This window comes from Rhineura floridana, chromosome 8 (genome assembly GCF_030035675.1).
Source record: "Rhineura floridana isolate rRhiFlo1 chromosome 8, rRhiFlo1.hap2, whole genome shotgun sequence".
Lineage (NCBI taxonomy): Eukaryota > Metazoa > Chordata > Lepidosauria > Squamata > Rhineuridae > Rhineura > Rhineura floridana.
This window is the reverse complement of record NC_084487.1, coordinates 51,625,902-51,643,489: the sequence shown is the minus strand read 5'-3', so window position 1 is coordinate 51,643,489 and position 17,588 is coordinate 51,625,902. Positions and strand designations below refer to the sequence as shown.

General features: G+C 44.9%; 1 protein-coding gene across 2 annotated transcripts in view; it reads left to right on the top strand.

Annotated features, from left to right (window-relative positions):
* UTP20 (UTP20 small subunit processome component) overlaps positions 1 to 17,588 on the top strand; it is a 106,840-nt gene that overhangs the window by 62,027 nt on the left and 27,225 nt on the right. Inside the window, exons 39-45 of one of the 2 annotated variants that reach the window (XM_061639473.1) lie at positions 420 to 559; positions 2,850 to 2,929; positions 4,553 to 4,851; positions 6,539 to 6,678; positions 6,836 to 6,992; positions 11,368 to 11,469; positions 12,038 to 12,205. In XM_061639473.1, coding sequence (XP_061495457.1) covers positions 420 to 559; positions 2,850 to 2,929; positions 4,553 to 4,851; positions 6,539 to 6,678; positions 6,836 to 6,992; positions 11,368 to 11,469; positions 12,038 to 12,205 — 1,086 coding nt within the window. Of the gene's footprint in view, positions 1 to 419; positions 560 to 2,849; positions 2,930 to 4,549; positions 4,852 to 6,538; positions 6,679 to 6,835; positions 6,993 to 11,367; positions 11,470 to 12,037; positions 12,206 to 17,588 lie in introns of both variants that reach the window. The other variant, XM_061639472.1, reaches the window with a different exon arrangement.

The window sequence follows — 17,588 nt, the reverse complement described above, 5'->3', positions numbered from 1 at the left end:
CAACACTCCTGATAATTGTTCACGTTGGCTGGAGCTGATGGAAATTGTAGGCCAACAATATCTGGATGGTATCACATTGGCTGACCGCAGCTCTAACTGCTACACCACACATAATGTAATTTCTGGATTTTTAATGATGAGCCAAAGAAAACCTCTGGTAGGTTCCTGAATGTTGCCAAGCGTTTTGCTCACTTAGGATATTCAGAATGTGAAACAGTTTAGGGTGGGTGTGCTTTTCAGCATGGCAGTCTTACAGATCTTCTCCTTAATTGAGTGTTGTTACTTTTTTACCAGGATTTCAGGGAGTGTTGGGGAAGTTTTAGAACCTCTGTCTAACTTCCATATGCTTTGTTAGTTTAGGCAAGGTTTGTGTATTGCTCAAAAATGGAAAAACTAGAGTCTTGTTTTCTATTCCTTAGCACGAAAATATGATAACTGCTTCAGTTGAAATGGTAGGAGCTGTTTGCAGACATCTTTCTTGGTCAGCGTATCTCTATCATTTGAAGCATTTCATACACGTCTTGCAGACTGGACAGATCAATCAAAAACTGGGTGTCAGGTACAGTAAATATTCATTTTAAGGATTAGGCTGTAGTTCTGTGCATGTTTACCCAGGAGCACAGTGGGACTTACTTCTGTGTAGCCTTGCATGTGTTTGCAGTGTCAGTCACTTCATGTTGATAGCATCAGTAAGGAAATTCACACAGAATGATAGTTATATCTGTTAAAGATTTTAGAGCTGTCATTTTTACAGAGCTTTTGCTAACTGTGTTAGTGGGAGCTTTGGGGCTGTGTTTGCATTAAAAGATAGCATTATGTTCTGATCAATTTTAATTCATGTTGGCCAGGTCTCAAAGAACTACTTTAGGTTTGGGCATATCCAGAGGGATGTTTTGCTTGCATTCTTTGAACAGCAGACCCCCATGTTATATCACACTTTGCTTTTTGAAAGTATCCTGTATTTCAAAGGTTTCCCATACAGCCTATGAAGCTGCTGTTCAAGAAACAGCCCAACCCCCTTTAGGTATGCAGAGCTAGTTGAGCAGTTCTTTGGATCCTATCCATTGCCTATGACACATTTATTTATTTATATTTTATTACTAGGGGCTCTGCCCCTGTGTGCATTACTCACCAACCCTGCCTACAACCCTGCTTCCAACCCTTCACCAGTTCCTGTACCCGTAGACAAACTCATTAAACCAGGGGTGGGGAACATTTTTGCTCTCATCCTGTGGGCCAACCTTACAAGGTGGGCAGAACAACCCCAGTGTAAATCATGTGACATAACTGTAATATCACATGATTGATACCTATCAGAATTGGCCCAGGATGGGAGCAAAAAAAAGGTTCCCTACCGCAGGTCTAATGAGTTAGTGTGTGGGGTTTAGACATGGCTAAGCCTCCCCTTCACTTCCCCCTTGCTGTTTAGAAGTGGCTAAGCCCCCTCTTTCCTCCCTCCCCTTTAGAGCTGGCTAAGCCCCCCCCCTTCCCTTTTAGACCAGCCTTTCTGAAATGTTCCTCCATGGCTTGCCTGAGCTGCTCCTCTCTGCCTCCTCCCTCCTCTACTGCTGCAATATAGTTCACAGCACCACCTGCCTGTTGGGCCATGAACTGCAGTGTGACAAATTCAGGGCTTACATTTTTATTTATATAGATTGCATATATATCCCATCTTTCCCCTAAGGAGCTCAAGGTGGTGTACATGCTTCTCTCCGTTCCCAATTTTATCTTCTCACCAGCCCTGTGTGGTAGGTTAGATTGAGAGACAATGACTGGCCCAAGGTACCCAGTAAGCTTCATGGCTGAATAGGGATTTGAACCCTGGTCTCCCACATCCTAGTCTGACACTCTAAGCGCTATGCCACCTGGCTCAATTTTGCCTTGGGCTGTCTCTGTACTATTTCCTATATTATTGTATTTGGAAACTGCCTTATACTGAGTCAGACCATTGGTCCATCTAGACCACTGTTGTCAATGCTGGTTTGGTTCACGCACTACAGTAAAACAGAGTATGGCTTATCATGGTCTCACAAACACGCTGGTTCCCAAAGAGTAGCTCACACTGGCTTTGCTTCTCCCCAGGCTTTTTAAATCACCCTGGGATGGCAGTTAAGCCAAACATGTCATCCAAACCCAGGATTGTGGTTAAGGTCTTGCCTCCTTAATCACAACTTGTAACTATAGGACAAACTTTGGTTACAGATCGTGGTTAAGGAGGAGAGATCTTAACCATGATTCCAGGTTTGCATGACGTGGTGTGCCAAATGTTAGCTTAGATGCTAAGGATTGAACCTGGGATATTTTGCATGCAAAGCATGTGCTTTACCACTAAGCTTGTTTTGTTCCTGTACTCCTGGAATAAAATGATTAGATTATATTGTGGTAATATGGCTGTCCAATGCAATGTGGAGGGAGCATTGTTTAGCTGTCACTTTTTTTTTTTGTTTTTTTAAATCATGCCTTTGCCTATAGCGGGGTGTTTGGTGTTTGCCTGCTTGCACAGTCATATAGTTCAAGTATTGTGCAACGACAGAGAAGTGGGAAAGTGATCAAATGTAATTGTTGCACTGCAAATTGAAGAGGTCACATATTTATCTGGTTTTCAGCATGTCTAAACTCTTTTTTGCTTGTGCAGTGTGCAGGCACCGCAAGCCATATGTGCATTAAATTAACTTTAATTCAAAGTATGTATGCAGTGTAGATGACCAATGAATTCTTCCGAAAAGTACAAAGTGGTTTTTTGTGTCCTTTTATCCAGTCTTCACAATCTGAAAAGTAGGAGGTTTTTTTTAAATTTATATACCTTTGTTTCTCTCCCCCCCCCCCCAAAAAAAATATATATTTGGCAGTGTGCTAGTTATCGTGCTGGAGGCTTTTCATTTTGACTATGAAACTCTTGAAAAACAGCTTCAGATTATTCAAAAGGAAGGTAAGCTTTTAATTCTTGTGTTTGGTAGAGTGGGCTCCAGCCCATGGAAATTTATGCTTCCCACAGTAAATGTTTATGGTTACTCTTTGTAGGCAAAACACAGGACCTATTGTTTTTTGCCTCTACTTTCTATTTTAAAAGTTAGTTACTGGGTTTCTAGTTTAGAATATCTTCATAATTCCCCCAGTCCTAAACCTGTTGTAGATAAAGCAGGGCCAGGGCCGACATTTTCTCACTCCAAAGAGATATGCTGCAGAATCTGAGTGGTGATCTCCTTGCAATATTGTATAGCAGTCTTCACCAACCTGGTGTCCTCCAGAATTCCTGGACTACAACTCCCATTGAGTCCAGCCAGCACAGATGTTCTAGACTGCAACCCCATGAACTCCAGGCAGCGCAATTGTGCTGACTAGGACTCATGGGAGTTGTAGTCCAGGACATCTGGAGGTTACTAGGCTGGGAAAGGCTGCTGTACAGGGATAGTGAGGTTCAACTCATTGTCATTTTCTGTAACATTATAGAGGGTCCTGAGGAGCAACTTTTGAGTCGCGCAATGTCCATTCATGTGTCTCTAAAACTATTGCCAACAAAACAAGTTCTTTGATTTCTTGGGTCAGTCATATATATGAACCCTTACGTACTTTCATAGAGCACATTTAGGTGTTGCATATTACCGCTATACATTGTGCAGGACCGTTCTTCATCTTCATAATCATTCCTGTGGTCTTAGCTATGCAATTAGAGGAAGAATGTGGAGCAATAGCTTATTTGCATTTATGGAGCTCATTTGATTAATGGCTTGGAGAATTCCAGAAATGAGATAATGCCATGTTACATTGAAGATCTTTTAGATATAAGGGGCAGAATCCACTGAAAACATCTGAACCTGTAAAACTTCAGTTTGTTTCGGTGGGATTTGCACATATTTTGGTTTCTGATGATGTGCCCAGATGGTTTTGTTGTTATAAACCATGGTTTTGCCCCATTCACTTCTCATGGGGCTTAAGACACAGAGTGTGGATGATAAGATTGAACCATACATTTCCACTTGACCTTAGCATAGGTTTGGCCATCAAACTGTCAGTGTGAATGACATACTATACACCGATGGGGCATCTTTGGCCTTCCAAATGTTGCTGGACTGCAGCTCCCATCATCCCTGACCATTGGCCATGCCAGCTGTGGCTGATGGTAGATGGAGTCCAACAATATCTGGAGGACCACAGGTTCTCCATCTCTTCTGTATACTAATAGGGAACTCCTCTCTGAGTGTGAATCTTTACATAGTGAAATGGGTACTATCCAACCACAAGAGGGGGGTATCAATTGGCTGGGGTTTGCAGAAGTTCAGAAAAACTTTAGGAAAAAGATTCCTAAGTGGTGGGGGGACCCCCTCTAAACAGTCAAATGAGGACTGAGCCTATTCAGTGTGCACCAAGTGTTGCCTAACAGTGGGGTGAGAATGAAATAGAGTCTCCTGGAAGAAGTTGTGGCTTGCTAAAATCCTGAACAGGAACACTTTAAACTACAACATTTTGTTGCAGGTTGCATTGCCTGTCTTATTCTAGAAAGGTCTCTTAGTTGGCAAACATCAAAGCCTTTTCTTTCCATTCTGCCTAGCAGATGCAGAAGTCATGGATGTTGAAACTGAAGTAGAGAATGAAGCCATGGAGATGGAACCTAGTGATGGAGAAGAACAAGAAACCACCAAGGACCTTTCTGAGGATGTCAGAGAACAGAAGGAGCCCAGCCCTCTGCCTGGTCATGCCGTTAAAGAAGAAGCTGAGGGCTCCCGGAAAGCTCTAAGACCAATTTCCTTCCTGCCCAGGAATAAGAAAGAGTTGAAATTTTTGATAAATCATATTCAAGAAACAGTAAATGGCAATATCTTGCCCAAATTGCACAAATGCTTCATTGCAAAGGTGCATTTCTAACACTTCAGTTTTGTTTTGTTTTGTTTTTAAATCATCTTTATTGTATCTTGATTCTGGGGCCCAAACTAGAGAGGTTACTGTTCATGCAAATAGCAATTGTGCGAATGGCTTTGAAAAAGTAAACGTACCAATCCAGATTGAGATCCAGAGTGAGGGTGGGACATTAACATTTTGTCCCCTGCACCTCCCATTTGCATTGCAAGAAAAGATCCCATTTGTGCCAGTTGTGGTCCTACATATCAAAGAGGTGCTCTGTATGCCTCTAACTATATAAAATGAGTTTACATTAACCTTTCATACTATAAGCTATACTTACACAGTACTGTTTGTTATTTGAAGTCCCATTTATGCAAACATTATTTTATGTATTTGTTTATGGCACATCTGTGCTGTCCCCATAACAAGGTTTCTCAGGGCAGCTTACAGCAAAAAATAAAACACTATATAAAGACAAAATACAGATGCAAAGCAAACAGCTACAAACAAAACCAATACAATCAATCAGTATAAAATCCTATTCACAGAATAGGAAGATCGTTCAAAAGTTCAGAAGTCTTTAAAAACCTCAAAGAAGCCCTTAAAAACCCTGCGAGACTATTAAAAAAGTCTTTGCTTGGTGCTGAAATAACCATAAAGAAGGCACCAGATGAACCTCTCTGGGGAGGGCATTTCATAGCTGGGATGCCACTAGTAGCCGTCTGCTGACTCTTCATAATGTAGGGCACCTGGAGAACAGCCTTTAACAGTAGCTTCAAGCTCTAGTTCTTCGCTTCTCTGTATTCCTGTGTAAATTGCTGTATGTATTTCTGTATAAATTGAAAGCAATAGCGAACAACACACTTGTTTACCTGAGCTTAGGCCTTGCCTCAAACTTTCTGACAACTGGCCGGTGTGAAGCATAAAATATTTTTGCTGGCAGTTTGACATTCAGTCATTCATTACATTTTTATGGTATCTTTCCTTGGAGTGCCCAGGTATAGGAGGCTGCTTTATAAATCAGACCATTGATCTATCTAGCTTAGTATTGGCTACCCTGACCTCTCTAGGGTTTCAGACAGTGGCCGCTTCTCAGCCCCACCTGGAGATGTCAGGGATTGAATTTGGGATCTTTCTCTACCATTGAGCTATGCCAATGGACCTCCCCCGGTCTCACTTTCTCCTCCCAACAACCCTGGGAGAGGTAGGTTAGACAGACAAAGAAAGAGACAGAGACTGGCCCAGGGGCCCTCAGTGAGTTTCATGGCTGAGTGGGGATTTAGACCTGGTTGTCCCTGATGCTAGTCAGTAGCAGTGCCTATGGTGGGGCAGAGTTACGGCGCCACCCTCCTGACACCACATTGCTGCTGCTTACCTAAATAGGACTGAGGTGGAACAGTGGCAAGATCAGGATTATATGGTTGCCCCTGTGGGACTGCCACTGGCCAATCTGGTGGCCCCATCCCTGTCCATATATACAGCAGCAGCAGCAACACTTATGCCAGGAGAACAATGCACTGCTCTGCCTCACTACAGTGCCACTAGTGTTCCTCGTCCAGCAAATCTAACCAGGACATCACACTAGCTCCAATGTAGCATTTGTCTCTGGGCATGGATGTAAGAATAATATCTAACAATAGCTAGCAGACAGAAATGCTGTTGAGTAACTTTGGGAAGGATTTGTTTCTGCATCCTATAGGTCAAAAGAGATGAAGAGCACAAGCTTGTGAAATCCAAGGTTGTGAATGATGAAGAGGTAGTTCGGGTGCCACTAGCTTTTGCAATGGTCAAACTGATGCAATCTCTTCCGCAAGATGTCATGGAAGAGAATTTGCCAAGGTATGTGCAGTCTTCTCTAGTGAATGTTAACTACTTTATATTGTAAATTGGATGGGGGGAGGGAGAGAGGGATATTGTATACATTTGTTGGGAAGCAGCTTCTCTTACTTAAGCTTCTGTTTGGTCCTCTTGTGTTTCCCTCCATTATTGGTTCCAGTATCCTCCTGAAAGTCTGCTCTCTTCTGAGGAACAGAGCACAGGAAATCCGGGATATTGCACGCAACACTCTGATGAAAATAATTGAGGCTTTGGGGGCACAGTATCTGCAATACATTCTAAAAGAGATGCATTCAACCCTTGTACATGGTTACCAGGTAAAGTTCTGGGGTAGTTTTTTTTTTTTTCCCCAATCTTCTAACTTTTGGTCAGAGATGAACTGCCTTCAAGTCGATTCCGACTTATGGCGACCCTATGAATAGGTTTTTCATGGTAAGCGGTATTCAGAGGGGGTTTTACCATTGCCTTCCTCTGAAGCTGAGAGGCAGTGACTGGCCCAAGGTCACCCAGTGAGCTTCATGGCTTTGTAGGGATTCGAACCCTAGTCTCCCAGGTTGTAGTCCAGCACTCACACCACTACACCAGGCTGGCAAGAAATTTATGGGCTGAGTATGTTTTAGCCACTGGGCTGAACTCCCGTGCTTCAGAGACCCTCAATGGCCTCTCCTGCCTAGTTGGTGGTGGCCAAGGACAAGGGCAGGAAACACAGCCTGAATAATCCTGGTACCATATGGATGCCATGTTGCTTATCGGTTGCATCCAATTAAATTATCGTGCATGAAACGACTTCTGCAAGTACAACGGAACTTCTCCTTCCATATGCACTCCTTGCACACAGACATCCAGATCTGTCCTGGAGAGTTGGGGGAACCCTCAGAGCAGATTTGTCAGCCACACAGTGTAAGGAGAGGAAGGGAAGTTCTGTTGTTCCACACGCACAGGTATTTAATTGGGTACAACCCTTGGTTCCTGATGCTCTGCTTGAACATGATTGTGTGGCAAGGATCTTGTGTAAACCATTTTAAGAGCCTCTTGAGGCTATGAAGCAGGATATTATACAGCCATGAGAGTTGCTGTATACTATAGCCAGCGTGGATTTTTCACATTCTGCAATGTTAAATTGAAAATACCCCCCATGCCATTCTGATGCTTCCCATAAGCTCATTTGAAAACAAAACTTTACAAAATTTATAGTCCTGAACTCAGAAACTCTTGCTTAACAACTCTGTAAATTTTCATGCTGATACACAAAACAGTCAGAGAGAATCAAGAGTTCAAAATCTAAAAAGAGAGAAAAAAACCCAGACCCCTTTTGGACTGTTTTCTGTCAGAGTTCTCATAGTTGTTGAAATTAATTAAAAAATCAGCCATGTTCACAGAGTACCTGTATTCCTGATACTGACCTTGCCCCATACTCTGACTTTCGTCTTCTGCAGTTTAAAAGTTAAAAAAAAATGCCTGGCTGATTTTTAATTAATTTAAGAAATTTTGGCTTGAACTCAATGATAATGTCAGGCATGCTCAGTAAGAACCAACTGTCAATGTTCTAAAAGCCAGATTCACAGCTGCTGGGCTTGCCTAATCAGGGTGCCAAACCCACACCAGACTTTGATTTCACGTGAGGCAGTCATGGCTTCCCCCAGAGAATAGTGGGAAGTGTAGTTTATGAAGGGTTGTGAGAAGAGACTCTTATTCCCCTGACAGAGCTCCAGTGGCCAGAGTGGTTTAACAGTCAGCCACTCTGATTGAGGCTCTGTGAGAGGAACAGGGCATGTCCTAGCAACTCTCAGCACCCTTCACTAACTACACTTCCCAGGATTCTTTGGGAGAAGCCATGATTACCTAAAGTGAAATAACAGTCTGGTGTGTATGTGGTCAGGGACAGCTTTGGTTTAAATTTGGGTGGGAGGCTACATGTGCCTGCTGAAGAATAAAAAGGTGGGGGAAACGCTGAAAAGCAATGATACTGTTCACAATGTTTTCCTTTTGGAAAGGAAAGGGGCTTCTCCTCTGTCTAGTGCCCACCAACCGAATCTCTCCCTCCCCTCCTCCCCGTGGTCAGTTTTACCTATCTTAAGCATAATTGCATGGGAGTAAATACCACTGAAACTCAGTAATCATGCATATAATCAAACCTGCCCTCCACTCCCTCTTCCTTTGCCCCTCCTCCTCCAATCCCCTCCTTCTGCTGTCCTCCCTTTCTCCTCCCCTCTCCTCTCCCCTCCCCTCTTCCTCCTCCACCCCATGGTCAGTTTTACCTATCCTAACCATAATTGCATAGGAGTAAATCCCATTGAACTCAGTAAGCATGCAAATGATCAGACCTGCTTTTCTCCTTCCCCTTTCCTCTCCCTCCCTCCCCCCCCCAGTCAGTTTTACCTATCCTAAGCATGATTGCACGGGAGTAAATCCCACTGAACTCAATAAACATGCAAATGATCAAACCTGCCCTTCTCCTCCCCTCCCTCTTCTGCCTGGTCTCCTCCCCTCAACCCTCCCTTCCCTCCTCTGCGTCTTCCCCTCCCTCCTCTGCGTCCTCCCCTCCCCATCCCTTGTGGTCTGTTTCACCTGTCCTAAGCATGATTACAGGTGAGTAAATCCCACTGAACTCAATAAGCGTGAAATGATCAATCCATTTTCAGCAAATTTGCACAGAATCCCGTTTCTTACCTCCCAGATTAAAAAGCAGAGAAATTCACTAATAGGCAAAAAACTTTGTGGTTTAAGAACGTACCTATAGCCCACAGATATTTCTATCAAACTTTAAAAAGCAGGGAAATTGGGCAGCTGTAGTGAATGCACCAGGGGAGCAGGAGATCTAACCTCTCTGAGATATTGTACTGCCCTACAAATGTGTCAAAATGCAAACACAATTTGGGTTGGTCTTTCACAGTCCAATCCACTTCCTGTGTAGCTTGGAAATGTTTGGTAACGTGCCTCTGAGCATATGGTGAGTGGCAACACCTGCAATCAGCCCAAAGAACAGAAACAAGACGTGCTGTGCTGATCTTGTTTTAGTGGGGAGGAAGCAACATTATTAAGACAGTTGATAGAGTTCAGATGGTCACTTTAAATATGTCTGATTTACTTTGCAATTTTAGTGACATTTCCTATAGAAAATCATTTTCTTTTGTTTCTGTTTCTGTGAATATGTGAAGTACAGCAACATTTTGCAATATTTACACTAAAAAGACTCCAAAAATAATAGTGGAATAATGGCACTGTCTATTCTGCAGAATAGTCTCCAGTGGAGATCAGGAATGTCTCAGTTTGCACAAGATAAAACAGTGGGAGGTGAAATATATTCTAGCAAAATTCTAGTTGTGTTCTATGTTTTTAATTGACCATGTCCACCTTGCCTTAAATGAAGTGGTTTAAACATAGTAGGTTGAAAACATGCATCCTCTTTTTTCCGACAGCTAGAGTCATTGCTGAAGTAGCAACATATTGTAATCAGTCTGATTTTACATCAAACTGCAGTTTCAGATTCAACTGTTAATGCACCCAAAATAGAAATAGAACATAACCTTTAGTTTGAAACACAAAAGGCTGTCTTCACCATCATATGACATTGACCAATAAAAAGGCTTTGAAATTAATAAAAATAAATTTGACAGATTTCTAGATTAGATTCTCTGTAGAAACATTAGTAACACAGGAAAGAAGCAAAGTAAGAACCACAAACATACAAAAATATGTATAGATCTTTGGAGATGGCAGGTGTTGCCACCACTCACCATATGCTTAGAGGCACATTACCAAATTTTTCCAAGCTACACAGGAGGTGGATTGGACTGTGAAAGACCAACTCAAATTGTGTTTGCATTTTGACAAATTTGTAGGGCAGTACAATATCTCAGAGAGGAGGCCCTGTCTCCTGCTCCCCTGGTGCATTCACCGTAGCTGCCCAATTTCCCTGCTTTTTGAAGTTTGATAGAAATATCTGTACCAGTTGCAAGGTACATTCTTAAACCGCAAGGTTTTTTGCCTATTAGTGAATATGCATTCTAAACAAATAAATACATTAGAACTGCAGTTCTTCCTGCTTATTGCTGCCCAGAGGTCCAGATACAGACAGCTCGCCCTCTCTGTCCACTAGAAGGCAGGCTTTTTCAACAAGGAAGCATGCACAAATTCTGTCAGTGGTTCTCAAATAGTGGGGAAGGGAGGGAAGTGGGTCTCTGGAAGGGGGCACAGAGTTCCTTAGGGAGATGGATCCTTCTTTCCCTTACCAGCCAAGACATGGGTGGGCTGAATGCCCTCTTGCAGATGGCGCTCATTGATTCACACTGTGAAGGTGATTGCTCCATTCTTGTCCGTTGTGTTTCCCTGTGCATCACAAGTTCCTTGTTTTATTCCCCTTTCTAATGCCAGTGTTAGATTTGTGGCCCCATCTGGAGTAGATGGCTGCATTCACACAGCTGCATCCAAGGCTCCAGTGTGCAGCAGATGATGGGTGGGAGTGGGTTGGCACAGCATGGCGAATCAGTTAAGAGGTTGGGCCCAAGCTCAGAAAGTATGAGGAAATGCTGGATTATATAGAAGATTAATTTAAATAGGTAACGGTACAAAAACTGCTGAAAGCACTATAGCAATCTTCTGAATCTTATTCTACTTCTGTATCTGTGTTTTCTCAGTAATTACCCTTCCAATTAACAGCTATAGTCACTTGATTTCTTTTGCTTGTGTTAGGTCCATGTGCTGACTTTCACTGTCCACCTCTTGCTGAAGAGCCTTGCCAGTAATCGACTTAAAGTTGGTGACTTGGATCCCTGCATAGAACTTCTAATAGAAGTAAGTTCTTTAAGGGAAGCGTACTGCATGTGAAAAGTGCCAAATGCAAAAAGAGCTTGTTGCAGAGACATGACAGTCTTGAACTTGACAACTCCATTTCCCATATTACCTGGATGGGGATAGGGTTGTTACTGATTGGGTAAGACCGGAGGCAAAACCATCATCTTAATGAGGGAGCCCAAGTAATACTAGGTCCTCTTCCTCCTTGACCAGTTGCAAGTTTTATCAGATCTTTTGTTTCTTCAAGGGAACGTAGGAAGCTGCCTTATACCGAGTCAGACCATTGGTCCATCTAGCCCAGTATTGTCTGCACAGACTAGCAGCAGTTCTCAAAGCTTCAGCCAGAAGTTTCTCCCAGGCCTATCTAAAGAATGTACTGAGACCTTCTGTATGCAAAGTAGATGCTCTAGAACTGAGCTCGTTCCATCCTCCTAAAGAGGGAAAGGACCAGATTAAAGCATTGAACTTTTGATGATTATGTCTAAAATGATGGATGCCAGAATATAACTGTTGCTCTGTTATTGCTTACTATTACACTCTCCTTGTTTCTCCCATGTCTTCTGAAAAGATTTTCAATCATGAACTGTTTGGGGAAGTTGCCGAGGAGAAGGAAGTGAAAGGCATAGTTTCCAAAGTCATGGAGGCGCGCAGAAGCAAGAGTTATGATTCTTATGAAATCCTTGCCAAGTATATAGGGAAGGACCAAGTGGCTAAGCTTATTCTTCCATTAAAAGAGGTAAGATGGTACAATTAATTTTCAGTGGAATCCCTGAGTTTGTTGTGTTCTGCGGATAAGGGAATCTAATTCTTCTCTCTCCAGAAGAGAGATCGGCAACTGGCAGCCTCCACACCAATCGAGCCCAAGGAGGGCCACTACCCCAATAAAAATTCCTATGTATGCTGTATAGCTGCTGTCACTGGAACAGTACTGCTAACTTCATGCTGGGCTAATTCATGAAAGGGAAAAGGCTCATGTGGGCAGCTGCAACCCAGAAACAACAAAATAACTTCTGTATTTCCTATGCAATCATCCAGATGGTTCCCTTTACCCAACTTGTCCTTCAGTGAATAAGCTTCATGTTGGTGGGGTTAAAGTTATGAGTACTAAGAGGCAACAGCCACTCTGTCCATTAGCCGTAAAGTTGTTTAATGATAGGGAGAGATGATTTGGGAGAAGGATCTACCATACAGGCGTATTTTGGCCTATTGGACAATCTAGTATCTAGATGCTAATAAGCACCCTAAAATACAAGATCAAACTGGAGTAGAATGCAGTGCTTTTCCTTCTCATGTCAGCACCTCCACTTCTGGAAACTGGGGTAATGCTGGGATAGGAAGGAGCAGTATCACTGGCAATCCCATGCTGTTGTGGATTTCGGAAGTGGTACGGGAAGGACACAAGCTGCAGTGGCTCTACATAGCCAAGGTAACATCTAAGGAGCACCAAATAGGGACAGGAAATGTACCATTGGTCTCACCTGAAAGGTGATTTTCATAGGAGTGGGCCATCACTGTGGGAAATAGTTCCACCTATCGTGCGAAGGCAAGAATGTTTTTGAAGTCAAGACTAGGGACGTCATGCCCCTCCCACTCTCCAGTTCATTCGTAGCGAGTCTAAAAAGAGATATCTAAAAATACAAGAACAAGGCCAACAGGCCCGCCAGGAAAATAACATAATAGTCACATGCATAACAACATGACTCTAACATAACTACATAACATAACAGAACTAAAAGTCTTGACTTCACTCTTACATTTAAATATAATAGCGTAACAATAACATGTAACCCATTGATAAAATCTCTAGTCATCCTCCAACTGGGAGGGTCGTGATGGCCCACTCCTATGAAAATCACCTTTCAGGTGAGACCAATGGTACATTTTCCATAGGAGGTGGGCCATCACTGTGGGATGTACCAAAGCAACCCATATAGGGAGGGACCACCCACATGTTAATCCTCATTAAGAACCTGTTGCAACACTCGTCTGCCAAAAGATGCATCAGCAGAGGCATAACGATCAATTTTATAATGCCTTATAAACGAGTGTGGGGTAGACCAGACTGCAGCCCTACAAATATCGGCAACAGGAGCATTAGTGGCAAAAGCAGCCGAGGTGGCAGCTGACCTGGTAGAATGAGCCGTTATACTAGCTGGAACTGACAGCTTCAGGGACTCATATGCTAAAGTAATGCATGCCCTTAACCAACGGGATAAGGTAGAATTGGATACTTTATGCCGCATAGACCTTGGATGAAAGGATACAAACAGAGACTCCGTTCGTCGAATCTCTTGGGTCCTAGACAGGTAGGTCTTGAGAGCCCTCCGGACATCTAACGAATGCCAAGCCTTTTCAAGAGGATGGGTAGGATCCGGGCAAAAGGAAGGCAACACAATGTCCTGGTTGCAATGAAAAACTGAATCGACCTTGGGACGGAAGGAAGGATCAGTCTTCAGCACAACAGAGTCCTTATGGAAGACGCAGAGGTGTCTAGCAGAAGACAATGCGCCCAACTCCGAAACGCGTCTGGCAGATGTGATTGTGATCAGAAACAGGACCTTGAAGGACAGTATACGTAGGGGCACAGTCCTGATGGGTTCAAATGGAGGGCGTTGCAAAGCCTGCAGAACTTTCGGCAAACTCCATGAGGGGAACCGATGGACAACAGCCGGAGAGCGTAGTGCGACTCCCCTCAAAAAACGTTTGATGAACGGATGTGAGGAAATATGATCTCCAGGAGAGGACACTGAGAGAATGGATGACAGAGTAGACGCATGTCGACGTAGAGTGTTGGGTCGAAGTCCCATCATAAAGCCACTATGGAGAAATTGGAGCACCTGGTGCACATTGGCCTGGGATGGATCGTGGTGGTGGGACTGACACCACTTGGAGAAAGCCACCCAGGTATGTTGATAAATGCGAGTGGTAGATGGTCTTCTCGAGGCCAAAATAATATCAATCACAGCGTCAGACAGTCCAGCTGACCTCAAATGTCTCCGTTCAAACGCCACGCTGTTAGATTGAGCCAAGTAGGGTCCTGGTGCAGTACTGGACCCTGGGATAGGAGGTCTGGCGTTACTGGAAGTGTCCAAGGATCCATCATTGACATTGCCAGAAGATCTGAGAACCACGGTCGGCGTGGCCAAAATGGTGCTATCAGAACCAGCTGTGCCCTTTCGGTTCGCGCCTTCCTCAAGGTTTTGGCTAACAATGGTATGGGAGGAAAGGCGTACAATAGACCGTCTGGCCACGGTGTTGTCAGAGCATCCACTGCTTCTGCTGTTGAGTCCAGGTATCGGGCAAAGTACCTTGGAAGCTGGCAATTGTGACTGGAAGCAAACAGGTCGACTGAGAGGGCGCCGAACCGACACTGGAGACGATGGAAAATGGCTGGATGAAGTTTCCATTCTCCCGGAAAGACCTGTTGTCTGCTGAGCCAGTCTGCTGTCACATTCCAAATCCCTCTGAGGTGCTCTGCTTTCAGGGATTGTAGATGTTGTTCTGCCCAGACAAAGATGAGGGAGGCTAAGTCCTGCAGAGGACGAGACCTGGTGCCCCCCTGTCTGTTCAAATGTGATTTTACACACGTGTTGTCTGTTCGAATGAGCACATGATGCAAAGGGAACAGAGACTGAAAATGACATAGAGCCAAGTGGACAGCCTTTAGTTCCAGCCAGTTGATGCTTCGAGATTGCTCTGCGTTGGGCCAAACCCCCTGAACATACTGGGAGTTGCAGTGGGCTCCCCAACCTATGAGGCTGGCGTCTGTGGTCACGACGGTTCTGCGGGGTTCTCTGAACGATGTGCCCTTGGAGAGGTGTTGAACCTTGGTCCACCAGCGGAAGGAGAGGCGCAGAGCGGGGCTCAAACGAACTTTGCGATGGTTGGAGCTGGCAATGTCTTTTTGAAAAGGCAACAGAGTCCACTGAAGGGGCCGAGTGTGAGCTCGAGCCCAGGGCACAATGTGGATTGTGGAGATAAACATCCCGAGCGCTCTGGCGAGAAGCATGACGTCTGCAGATGTTTGTTGCATCAGGGACCTTGCGATGCTTGTGATGGCAGTGATGCGATCTGGAGCCAGGAAGACCATTGCCTGCAGGGTGTCCAACATTGCCCCAAGATGTAGTAGGCGTTGGGTTGGTTGGAGATGGCTTTTGTCGAAGTTGACAAGCCAGCCGTAGGTCTGCAAAACATTGAGGGTGATCATTAAATGATGATGAGCCAGCTCTTCAGACTTGGACCGTATTAGCAGATCATCCAAATATGGGTAGATATGAACCCCTTGGGTCCGAAGGTAAGCCACTAGGATGAGTAGCACCTTGGTAAATACTCTTGGAGCAGAGGAGAGGCCAAATGGCATCGCTCTATATTGAAAATGTTGGTGGCCAAAGGCAAACCGAAGAAACTTTCTGTGGGCTATGCAAATGGGCACATGGAGATACGCTTCCTTAAGGTCGATAGAAGCCAGGAAGTCTCCTTCATGCAGACTCTCGGTAATGGAATGGAGAGATTCCATTTTGAACCTGCGGTATGTTACAAAACGGTTGACAAACTTGAGGTCCAATACCGCCCTCCAAGATAAATCTCGTTTTGGCACAGCAAATAGGAGGGAGTACACCCCTTCCGACCTCTCAGTTGTGGGCACTGGCTCTATTGCCGCTATGTCCAAGAGGTGATGTATAGCTGTCTGTATGATGTTGTGCCTGGCTGGTGCCCTTGGGCAAGGAGACGGATGGAATCTGTCTGATGGGGTTGCCCAGAACTCTATGGTATAGCCATAAGTGAAAAGGTCCCTGATCCAGGAGACCGTAGTAAGGCGCAGCCATCGATCTCCAAAATTAAGTAATCTGCCACCTATGGGGAGGGCGTTAATACTACTTGTGTAGGCGAGGGCCTCCCCTATATGAGGACGATGAGTTGCCCCTGCGCCCTTGGTACTGACCTCTGCCCTGGAAGCGTCGGTTCCAGGAGCCCCTGAATGCGTTGGGGTCATAGGGTCTGAAGTCGCGGCCTCGTCCTCCTGGCCGCGTTCCTCGAAAGGACTGGTTAGAACGAAAGGAGGGAAGTCGCCTGAAGGGCCTGTGGTCGATGTTCTTGACTGTGGCCAGAACTGGTTTTTGGGCGTCTTTTGGATCAACCAGAACTGCCTTTAGAGCTTCCTCGCCGAAGAGTAGACATCCGGAGTAAGGAGCCTTGGACAGGTTCAGTCTGGCCGCTGAATCAGCTTGCCAGTGGCGAAGCCAGAGGGTGCGACGAGCGACTATTTGAGTCGTCATGGCTCGTGCCCCTAATTGAGTGGCATCCAAGTGGCATCGGCCACAAAAGCTGCTGTCTTACGTAATTTCGATAGTGCTCTTCTGAAGGCGACAGGATCAGGGTTAGCATCCTCTAGAAGGTCATCCATCCACATCATAGAGGCTCTGGAGAATATGGAGGCTGAAGCGGAGGCACGCATGGCTAAGGCAGTGGCCTCGTGATTCTTGCGGAGGGCGAAGTCTATTCGTCGCTCAGTAGTATCTTTTAGGTGGGATTCCCCTTCCCTGGGCAAAAGAGATCTTGAAACGAGGCGAGCGATTGGTTCATCTATGCCAGGGACATCTAACTTGGTGGCAAAGTCTGGGGCTAGGGCGTACAATCTGTCAGCCAGGTTCTTGAAGCGTCGGGCTTTGAGTGGATGAGCCCATTCTTCGGAGGCTAATTTGGCAATTGGGTCCGGCACCGGGATGTAGTGTTCAGTAGGTGCAGGGGATTTGAGGACCTTGGCCCCTTTGATAGCTGGGGCGGACGAAGTTGAAGGCGCAGTCTGGAGACCAAGGGTATGAAGTACCCTACGTGCTAGAGGCTGATAGTCTGAGGTATCAAACAGGCGATACGATGTATCCTCCTCATGATCTGAATAGTCGCTCCAGTCGTCTCCTTCAACATGGTCAGTGAAAGTTGACTCCTCCGCATACGAGGCTTCGTCCGTACATCTGCCTCTGGCTACATCAAAGGGATCTGGTGAACAGGAAGGATGAGCTTCATGGCACGCACGTTGGTCCATGTTGAGTGGGGGTATGGCAGGAACTTGTGGTAGTGACTGCATTTGGGTGAAAAATGCCAGCATGGCTTGAAGTTGG